This window comes from Leucoraja erinacea, chromosome 22 (genome assembly GCF_028641065.1).
Source record: "Leucoraja erinacea ecotype New England chromosome 22, Leri_hhj_1, whole genome shotgun sequence".
Classification (NCBI taxonomy): domain Eukaryota; kingdom Metazoa; phylum Chordata; class Chondrichthyes; order Rajiformes; family Rajidae; genus Leucoraja; species Leucoraja erinaceus.
This window is the reverse complement of record NC_073398.1, coordinates 21,812,794-21,824,376: the sequence shown is the minus strand read 5'-3', so window position 1 is coordinate 21,824,376 and position 11,583 is coordinate 21,812,794. Positions and strand designations below refer to the sequence as shown.

The window sequence follows — 11,583 nt, the reverse complement described above, 5'->3', positions numbered from 1 at the left end:
ACCAAACAAATGAATAACATTCACTGGAATTAACCAAATAAAAGATAATATAGAATTATTCATGAATGTCATGATGAGTGAGTTGATTCTGAATTAATCTATTTGGTTTAAGAGGCTTAAAGTTCTGATCTCCATTCTATATGTTGTTTGCTACAATACCAGGACACCATTAAAAAAATTACTGTAGGCAATATGAATCTAACACAGTTTTCTGATCTTGACTGCTGTTCAACAAAGCCTCCCATTCTCACATGCTAATTTTCTTATCTGACAACAATCCCACAAGTGCCTTGAGACATTTTTATTATGAGGAAAGTGTTATATAAATGCAAATTGAGCATGTGCAGATATGATTATGATGCTACCTGAGACTTGAACAAATCTGCACAGAAATGTGAAGAATGGGCTGTTGGACAATGTACATGAAGCTAGAGAGTTGTATCCTGGTGGGGAGATCAACATCTTGTGAGGAGAAGAGATAAATGAAAAACAAAAAAAGTCATAATTTCCTACGTTGTTCCCATAAAACAATCCGAAGTTAATTGAGTTTGCCTTTTCCCTACTTTGTTAAAATCAAATTAAAACATATTAAAGAAAAATCATAATTCACCAGCTCCTTGTGTGAATGCAGGATCACAGATTGGGGCTTCATCCACATCGATAACAAGGATTGTCAGGGTGTAAGTGGAGGTGTGCTTGAGATCATCATCTGAAGCCAATATAGATAACAAGTACAGGTGATCCTTCCTCAGATCAGGGTTTTCAAAGTCCAAAGGTTTCACCAGCCTTATATCTCCAGAATCTGAGGAGAAAAACAGGTCATTAAAATAAATGTACTACATTTTCCTTCAGCATAAAATCTGTGTTCTCAGCCGTAAACTTTATTTTACTAAACCATAGAATACTTTAGGTTGAACCTGAAGCACAATTGTGATAGTGTGGGATGGCTGATGTTGCTGGTATACACCGAAGATAGACACAAAATACTGGAGTAACGCAGCAGGACAGGCAGCATCTCTGGAGAGAAGAAAGGGGTGAAATTTTAGATCGAGATCCCTTTTCGGACAGAGTCAGGGGAGTCGGATTCTAGAGATATGGAGGGGTCAGGTGTGAAAACGACAGATCAAAGCAGATGATAGGGAAATGTAGAATGGTGCATTGCCATATTCAACTGAAAGAGCAGCATCTGGATGAAACATAGAAAGGTAGAAAATAGGTGCAGGAGTAGGCCTTCGGCCCTTTGAGCCAGTGAGCCGATGATCATGGCTGATCATCCAAAATCAGTACTGCCTTCCGGCTTTCTCCCCATATCCCTTGATTCCAATAGCCCTAAGAGCTAAATCTAACTCTCTCTTGAAAACATCGATGTGATGTTCCATAGCATCACTGCTCAAATGACCTACACTTGGAAAGCAAATGCAGACAATCATAGCTGTTCAGAAGTCCAGGAAAGTCATAAACAAGTTGCCAGTCATTAAAGCCCAACATAAATTGTCTCTGAGTCAAGGGCTTGAAGATCAAACGCTTGTGAATCCAATGTGTAGCTTAAGGTACCGTATGTTATCATTGATTCAAAACAAGTTGGAGATAAAACTAGGCACTTCAAAGGAAAAGACAGAATTACTTTTACTTGTACAAGACCTTACACACTCACCAGGCTCCATGGATTGAACATACTGCACTCCACACACTCAAACTGTTTTACTATTGGAATATCAATTATAACCTCCCAAAAATGTGCTGATGACCAGTTCCATATTGGCTAGAACGCCAGAAAGTTACTTGCATGCTATTCATCAAAACAGTATTGCATGATCTTTTATATCCACCCTGGAGTTTTTCAGGGCCTCAATGTAACATTTAATTAGAAAGTCACACTTCTAACTCTGTAGCACCTATCAAAATTGCAATGGATTATCAACCTTGATTCTTCTGCACAGTTCTCTAAACCAGGGTTTGTACAAACACTCTTTTGACTCAGAGTTAATTCATGCGAGATTTTAGTGACGGGAAAACAGAAATTTACTAATTGCATCAACTGTTTGCTGATTTTTCTTGTACTTCTGAGCAGCTGCAATTGGCATCATCTGCCTTGGCCACATGGGTTAATGGAGCATCGATTCTGTAGCAGGACATTCCCATTCTGCTCTAACTAAATATCATCATGGTAGATGTGCAGAAGGGGGATCCTGTTATGAAATTTGTGGTTTAATTCTCTTCATCATTTAAATGCATTTAGCGTGAAACTCAAAAAGGATGTTTATCTGCATATTTTCTAATGAGAGGAAGTTACGAAAAGCAGATGTGGTTCTACTCCATTTACCTGGTCCTGAATCATCTATATGGTTCATATTTGTATTGTTCTACATTTCTTCTTTACTTCCTCACTTAAATACATGTTAAAACAAAATAGTGAACACTGAAAACACCCAGCAGGTCAGGCAGCACCTGTGGAGTTTAAAACAGTATCAACATTTCACATCAATGACCCTACCCCGAGAGTGGATAATAAAGTAAGAAAGCTGCAGAGAAGTGGGGAACGCCTTTGATAAACAGGCCAACATTTAACAGGTAACATTATTATTATTGTTATCATTATTATTATCATTATTATTATTATTGGTGAAGTAAAATTAATAGTTTAAGGAAGGCAAGAAGGGGGAAAAGGAAGCAAATACTCTGCTGGAACAGATTAAGAACATAGTTAGTACTGGAATTATATCCTTTCCTCTTGATGTAAGATATTGAGATATGCAAGATGATTGCAGCCAACACTCCCCAAAAAACAATGTCAGTTGTATGAAAACACATAGATATTAAATGTTAATATAGACCAAGAAACAGAAAGCAAGAGGTGATGCATGTTCCTGGCAAGGTGCAGTGTCACAGGATTCATGTGCCCCTCTCAAGTTCCAGTCTCCACAGACTCACTCTACCTTTTCATGGACCATTAATCGAATTATGGGTGGGGGGCGCTGTCCTTGGATGACGTCTACCCCCCTTTGAGACTGGGAACTCTACCGCCCTTTTTCAACTGACTGAGACAGTACAGAAGCAGGTGGCCGGAGAAGACCAACACTTAATGCGCCCCGCAAAGCGTAGTTGGAGCGGGGCTGGGCTGCTGCTGGCTGTGGGTCTCTGGGTTCTCCGTGCTTGCGGTGGGGTCATACTGGCTCCTACTGCACTTCATGCTGATAGCCACGTGAAAACAGTACTAGTCTTGTTCAGATACATTATATTGTCCCAATTGACTGGACTGATGACAGTGTAACTGCAGATGTAGTTTGGTTACTTCATTGTTTTAAAGGGAAGTATTGTGTGGCTAACATTCTTGAGCCAGTTTATGCGCGACCCCGACCCCAAGACGTACCCCTTGCACACCATCAGCTTCTGCCCATACGGGGAGCGTGTTCCACTGGAGTTGGAACCTGGAGTTGTTGATCTGGGATCTCCGTGCTTCAGTGGGCCTGGGGGTCGGTATTTCGTTGGTCCTGACGGTCTCCGTTTGCTGAACAATATCGCAATCAGGATGACGTGCATTGATGTCAAGGTTCCTGGCACCCCCCCCAAAAAAGCAAGTGTTTGCTTCTTAGAACTAAAGAACAAAACATAACAAATACTTTTCATGACCCCTATCTGACTAGATTACTTGCGATCTTTGGCGTGATTTTTGGGCAGTGGGGTTCAGTCTGCAAGCCTGTCATCACAGATTTATTACAGAAGTTATGAATATTTAAATAGAATTGCCGAGTGAATTGAAGGACTTATGTCAGGAGAAAAAAAACAGTTAGCCTTGGAATTAGGGCTTTAATAGAAACCTTCAGCCAATCAACTGTTGGAATTATTTATTTCCATTATCATCAATCTCTAATGTCTACCTCCCTTAGGTGGGATCTGCTCTTACTCATGGATCTCAGGGCAGAATGAAATTGTGATGGTTCAGAACCAGCATCTTTCTCTGGCATAAATGTCTTCAGGGTAAATTGGACTTGGATCTAACAGGCAACATATCTTACGTCTACCTTTCCATTGCCTAGATAGATACATTAAATGCAGTTCTGCAATCTTATCTTCATGATCAAGACTATTGGAATCGGTTGTAGGAGCCACATGTATGATCTTGATAATGTAAAGGGCTGACACCATGTGGAAACTCAGAAGAGCATCGGCGATTGTATAAATGTCATGTCCAACACTCTTTGATTTCAATGTCATTTGGAATGTAAACACTCCTCTGGCTTTCACAGTTGCAGTAAGGAAATATCCTGGCCTTTCTTCCTGGCAAAGCACAAGGTGCTGGTGGAACTCAGCGAAATAGGGGGAATTTCCCTAGAGAATGGTTAGGTAACTTTTTGGGACTGGCCACTTCCACAGCCAAACTGTAGCAGGATATAGAAAGCTGAGAAAGAGAGACTTCCTCACTTGTAGTGGTGAAGATTATTGAAATTTTAGTCACATTGATAAATGCGCCAGTGTCTTCTCCTTTGCTCTATCCATTGCTCTGGAATTTGAACTGATTATATCTATGTGTGGTATACCTGATCTGCTTGGATAGCATGCAAAACAAAGCTTTCTACTGAACTTCGGTACATGTGACAATAATAAATCTAAACATTAACATTCTAAATCTTGTGAGAGTTCTGCCCTCAACGTCCTCTTAGGCTGTGAGTCCAAATTCCAGGTGCCTTTCAGGTGGAAAAGTTCTTCCTCAGACAGTCCCTAAACCTCCAACTCCTAAAACTAAACCTACAGTTTAGCCAAATACTCCAGTTCCAGATGAAAACCTGCCCTGGCATTAAATCCCTCTTCTGATCCCATGCACGAAGGAACTGACCAGTATCTCTGCCTCAGCTGCTCCAAGATCTGAAAATGCTATTTCAAGTGACAGACAATTTGTTATGCTTTGAAGACTTTCCTTCATGTTTGCCGAGAATTGATCTGCATTGTTTGCTCTCAACCAAGACCAGAACATTCACATTTTGTACCACGTTTTCTCAGGCTTCTCAATCATTAGCTATCATTTCCTTGGACTTCTTCCATATAATTACAGAACTCTTGGCAGATTTTTCTTGTGTTGTAATAGTTGTAAATAAGGAGCTATAAATAACGTGTAAATCTTCACCAACTTAGTGCATGTTTTCCAACTGCCTGTAATTCCAATCCAATCAGGAAAAAGCTGTGGGATGTTTCTGTGGCTTTTCAGAAACATTTGTTAAGAAGGCAGACCAGGATTTTATGGTAAATTTATCACCTGTTGGGGTTAAAAATGATGTGACCACATGAATAACAAGATGATTGAAGGGTAGAAAAAGAGAATTATCTTTGCAGGAGATGAGGGTTGGTGCGTTACGGGGTGTTGAATTTGTGCTGATTTAGGTAATCAAGTGTAGGAATCATTGGGGTGTGAAGATACTGCTGATAGCAAGATTGATTCACAAGTTAAGCCATGTGGGATCTTGTTAAAGTCCTTGCTAAAGTCTATATAAAGTGACCTCTTCATGATACTATCAAATTTATGAGACGTGATTTCCCACACACAATGCTGTGCTGACTTTCCCTCTGTCTAAGGACAATAGACCAGTCCTTGTCTACTAAATTATTTTACATCCTATTCCTCAAAATCCCATTCAGTAACTTACCCATCACTGATCTCTTATCAGATTCTTGGCTTACCCCTGCTGACTTTCGCAAATAAAGGTTCAACATTAGCCAGCCTCCAATACCTCCTGTGAGGCTAAACATTGATACAAGTATCACTGCCACATCCCTTGCTTATCACTATGTCCAAGCATACATTTGGTCAGCCCCTGGGGATATATTCACCTTAAGATATTTAAAGACTGCTAGTACCTCCCTCTTGCTAATTCGGATATGGTCCAAAACATCATTACTCATTTTGCACATTTCCATTGACCTTTTTGTCAGTAAATACCAATGAGAAGTATTCATTTACAATAGTCCCATCTTCCATGGTTCGTCCCATACAAGATTATGTTGATCCCTGTTCAGACCTATTCCCTCCATAGTTAATGTTTTTCTCCCAATAGACTTGTAGAATCTCTTAAGATTCTCCTTTATCTTGGGATGAGTTCAGTTTAGTTTAGAGATACAGTGTGGAAAGAGGCCCTTCAGCCCACTGAGTCCACTCTGACTATCGATCACCCATACACTAGTTCTATGTTATCGCAGTCTCGCCACCTACACACTAGGGGTAATTTATGGAAACCAATTAACCTGCATGTTTTTTTGAATGTGGGAGGAAACCGGAGCCCCCGGAGGAAACCTACGCAGTCACTGTGCCACCTCATACTGCCCTCTGCAGGGCTACTCCACTCTTCAAAGATGCCTTAATTGAAATGCCCAGGGTCCATGTCTGAAACATTGACATGTAATATTACTTACTTTCATTCAGATTAAATCTGTCCACTGGTGTTGCAAGCTTGTAAGTGACCATATTGCCATCATCCCTGTCAGTGGCTTCAATGGTTGCAATGATTGTTCCAACAGGTTCGTTTTCGGAAACGTCGATGGTATCTTTAGGAAATTTTCTACAGAAGCGAACAAAAGATTACCACTTCAATGATATATTTTGTCATCGATTAGTTATGGAGCAGGAGTGGCCAGGATCTTTATCTTTGCCTGCTTTTGCTATCAATATTTTAACTTATGTCTCTCATCCGTGCATTTATATTATTGATCTTGACATTCTCCATATGAAGATGAAGAGACTGAGAGTGTAGATCACTTTTATACAGGAAAAGGGGATTAAGTAAACTGCTCACTAAATCAATTTTATTACTTGGTAAGGAGAACTGAATTTTGACACTTGAGTATCCTAGAGGTAGTTGTGGAACGTTGGAAACTTACTTAAACACTGGTGGTTCATCATTCAGGTCTTGAATGTTGACAGTGAGGGCTCCTCGGCAGGAGAGCTTTCCTTTGTCTTCAACTTCAATAGCGAGCCGGCACGTCTATAAATGAAGGGGTCAGTTTTGATTTTCTCATTTGGTCTCATGAAGCATTTAGAGTAAACATGTTTAAATGTTAGACCAGTTGATCGATTAAACCACAAAAAAACGTGCTCTTTCCCTTTTGTTAATACGTCATCCTGTGAAGCAGGATAGATATATTCAGTATAAGTTTTAATCTAAACTAGACCAAGTGGGGGCCATTGGGTTCTGCCCCCAATGCGGGCAGGGGGGGGGCGGCGACATCACAGGGGAGGGCTCCAGCCCAGACCCAGACCCAGGCCCAGACCCAGACCCGAGCGAGACTGCAGACGGGCCTGGGCGGGTGTGGAATTGAGGACCCAAGGACTGATGGACTGCTTCTGGGCCAGGCAAAGGGGGGGGGGGGTTCCAGAACATTCCAGCGTGGCAGCCACCCCGCCGTGAAGAGCCGGAGTGTCCCGTCCTGCCTTGCGAGTGCATTGTGACGTAATTCTGATTTTTTTTTAGCCGCAAGTCGGTGAGTTTGGGGTGTTATTAAAACTTTAAATGATTAAAATCTTCAGAAATATAGGTGGGAACTTGACGGGAAGATGTGTATCGCCTCGAATGGAAAAATGTGAGTAGAATGTGCGAAAATGGGAATGCTGGGGCCTAGCGTTTGGAAGAAAATAGGAAAATAGAAAATAAAAGATTCACACACACACACACGCACACACACACACACACACACACACACACACACACACACACACACACACACACACACACACACACACACACACACACACACACACACACACACACACACACACACACAAACACGCACACACACACACACACACACACCACACACGCACACAGCCGCAAACAGCTGCAAACAGCCGCAAACACGACAGAGTTTTAGTATTATATAGATAGATAAACACAGCAGGGTAGATTATATGAAGGACTTACATGATAACCCGCATCATAGTCTAGTGAGGAAGCAATAAAGACAGCACCCGATGCTTGATCAATTCTGTAAACATTTTCACAATTAGTTGGAAACGTATCCTTGCTTTCAATCACGTACTGGTATTCAAAAGAATCACACAATTAGTTTGAAATGCTAAATAACACAGTGCAGTCATGATTACAGTACATTAAACACCTTAAAATGTAACTGCCTCAGTTTGTGAACAATATTTTATCCATTATAATTTGCAACAAATCCTTCCTCTCCACAGGGGGAAGAAATTTGCTTTGTGAAATTCAACAACCTCCAGCACTGCATTTCAAGGAGCTGAGAGAGTGCATGAGCAGACAATCGTCTCTCGGAAGCTTTGGTCATTGAAATATCAATTAGCCTGTGGCTCTAATATTCATCTTCACTTCCACGTTTCCTCTGGTCTGTCCCCTTTCTCAGGAGATGGAAGTTTGCCCTTGAAACTATAAAAGACAAGGACTGCTTTGGAGATTTGAAAATATTGTGTCAAAATCCAAGATTTGTGAATTTTTCAAAATGAACAGCAATTTATCTACAACATGCAACTATTCTTCAAAGTCTGGTCACAAAGATCTTGACATTACCTCTGTAATTTCAATATCCTTATTTAGACATCTGCATTTAATGATAAGAAAGCCTACTGATAACAATGCAATGCATATTGAAACCATGATGCACAATGGAAATGAACAGAAAATAAATACCTACGGTCAGAGCATCTCCACTATCATCATCTTGAGCACGGATAGTGTAAATGTGGGTGCCGACAGCAACATTCTCAGTAATCTCCACAGAATCTATAAAAAGTTAAAATATTGATTCAGCGAGGGAAATCAATGGAAATTGAAATAGAGTCATGGAGTCATAGTGGGGAAACATGCTCTTTGGCCCAACCTGCCCATGCTGTCCAACATACCCCATCTACACTTGTCCCACCTGCCTGAGTTGGAGGAAATAGGAAATCAATGGAATTCACAGAGTTATCACAGCAATCAATTTGGAACAAGCTCATTCATGTTTAAGTTTGCAATGAACAATGTAATTTTGCTGTCAGATAAACCCTGTCATACCTCCACAAGCTAATAAGATTAAAATTTCAATAGTACACTGGTAATTGCACTGGCGACTTGCAATCCAACCAGCGGTGAATCAGGAACCCCCTGATGATTTCAAAACCGTTCCATCAACAACAAGCAATGTCACAATCTCAATGCAATCTCTCTGGACCTGTGTAACTCCAATAACCTTCAAGAAGCCTGACTTCATGCAAGACAAAGCAGCCTTCTTGAATTGTACTCTAACTGGTATGTTAATTGTTCAAGAGTCAAAAGGGTTTTATTGTCATATGTCATATGTCAATATGTCCCAGACAGAACAATTATAATTATAATTATAATTATAATATAAATATTATATCTATAAATTCTTGTTTAATATCTTGATGTCTGTAGGGAATAAGCTGTTCTTGAACCTGGACATCACAGTTTTCAAGCAATGTTTAAATGTTCGTGTTTTATACTACCAATCCACCAAGGCTGCAAGTCTGTGTTCTACAAGATGCACTGCACTTATCAGTCGGGAGTTCACTGCCAGCACCTCCTGAGAAGGACCAGGCTCCCAGGTGCAAAGAAACACTAAAACTTGTCATCCACAAAGCACCATGAGTGCATTGTCGATGCTGAGTCTAAACCCTGGAAATCCCTCCCCAAAAGCACTTCATCACAAGGACTGCAGTGTATGAAACTAGCTGATTGTCACATTTTCAAGTGCAATTAGGCATTAAATGCTAGCCTTAGCAGTCATACCAGCATCTGAAATATTGTAGATAAAAATAAAATATTGAATAGGAAAGGACAAATTATTATTGATCTATTATTGATTTTGATTAAATATGATTATTGATTTTCTGCTGACTGGATAGCATGCAACAAAAAGCTTTTCACTGTACCTCAGCACATGTGACGATAAACTAAACTGCAACGGAAAATCAGCTGTTAAAGCCTATTTCAAGTGTCCTTCTTCATAAAAGGAAAAATAGACGCCTCTCAGCAGCTTTTGCAGCTTTCACAACATCAGTATATTTTACATCCACTGAAATACATTTGAGTACAGTCACTGTGGTGTGGGAGGAATGCAACTTTATTGCTTGCCACAATCAACAATTTGATCAAGACAGATAATATTTTGTTTGTGATGTTATGTGACTGATAAATATAGAGTATAAAAACTAACTCTCTTGCCTTCCTTAAAATGGTGCCATGCGATCATTCAAAACAAAAGAGCAGACATGGGTTCCTTAAAGGTCTCATCAAAACAATGTCACCTCCAACACTGTAGCACTCCCCCTAACCTTCAGTGAACTGTCAGACAACATATTTAAGCTTAACTCTCAGGTGAACCAGAATTGCAGAACCACTCAATGCCAATGAGGGGATGGAGACCATTCAGCCCATTAAATGAATGACAGCTCTAAGCACAACTAAGTCAATCCTACTCCTTTGGACTTCCTCATGTTCCTGTATTTTTTCCTCCTTCCAGGTACTTAACTAGCTCCCTTATGAACACTGAGTAAATCTATCTCCACCACTACCCAAGATGGTGCATTCCAGATATTAACCAATCTCTGCATAAAATGTCCTTTCTCACACCACTTTTCGTTCTTTTGCCCAACTCTCTCTTTCTGAATCATATAGTTCTTCATCCTTCCACTAATCAGAGGCCTCTCTTTATCCTTCCAGATCTTGACAATTAAACTTGAATCTGAATCCAGATCAGATGCCTCTCACACTCTTCTCACTTCTGTGGAAAACAATCCTTGCCTCTTTAATTTAGTTTAGAGATACAGCGCAGCAACAGGCCCTTCTGCCCACCGGGTCCGCACACTGACCAGAGATCTCCACACATTAACACAAGCCTTTACACACTTCTTCTTCTTCTTCTTGCGGATGAAACATAAATAAACCAAAGTAATAGTTAGATCTCAAGCTGGGTGTTGAGCAGCCAGGTTGTTGTCTCTGTGTCAATGTCTGCCAGGCCCTGAGCTCCATTAGGTGGGTGGTAGAGCGGGCACTCAGAGATGACATGGTTAGTTGTCTGTTGTTCTGCTCCGCATTCACAGACTGGGCTCCGGCAGAGCCTCCATCGCCACATGCTGGCATAGAAACGCCCAACTAAGGACAATCAAGTATACAATGTGGTAGGCAAGTACAATAACACCATTAAAAACATTTTGGACAGGTACATGGATGGAATAAGTTTAGAAGAATGTGGGCCAAAATGTGAGTCACTGTTCTCTATGAACCAAACTCTCACTCAACCCCCACATCATTTATTGTGCATCTGGGTAGAAATACAGAAAGAATACACAGAATAATTTTCAATTTTTTATTGTGTTACTGCATATACTGCTATTTATTGAAATTAACTTCACTGAGATGTAAAATAAATCCATATACTTGAGACATTGATGTGGGAGGAAACTAGCTATTTCAGCTTTTAAATCATACAAAATTCTCCATTGTTTGGATTTTATTCTCAGTTCTTTCAAAAATTAAAATAATTTACCAGTTCCTGCAACAAATTTTGGTTCTTCACATACAGGAGGCTCGTTGACATCTTGGATGGACACTTGCAGAAACTTTTTGTCAT

At 40.4% G+C, this 11,583-nt stretch overlaps 1 protein-coding gene across 1 annotated transcript; it reads right to left on the bottom strand.

Moving 5' to 3' along the window:
- Window positions 1-599: 599 nt before the first annotated feature.
- Window positions 600-10,636, bottom strand: LOC129708051 (cadherin-related family member 3-like). Its single transcript, XM_055653594.1, has 6 exons — window positions 10,582-10,636; window positions 8,644-8,732; window positions 7,905-8,021; window positions 6,868-6,971; window positions 6,403-6,548; window positions 600-802 (listed from the first exon to the last, which is right to left on the bottom strand). The coding sequence occupies exons 1-6, from the start codon at window positions 10,634-10,636 to the stop codon at window positions 600-602; spliced, it is 714 nt and encodes a 237-aa protein (XP_055509569.1).
- Between the last annotated feature and the right edge of the window lie 947 nt (window positions 10,637-11,583).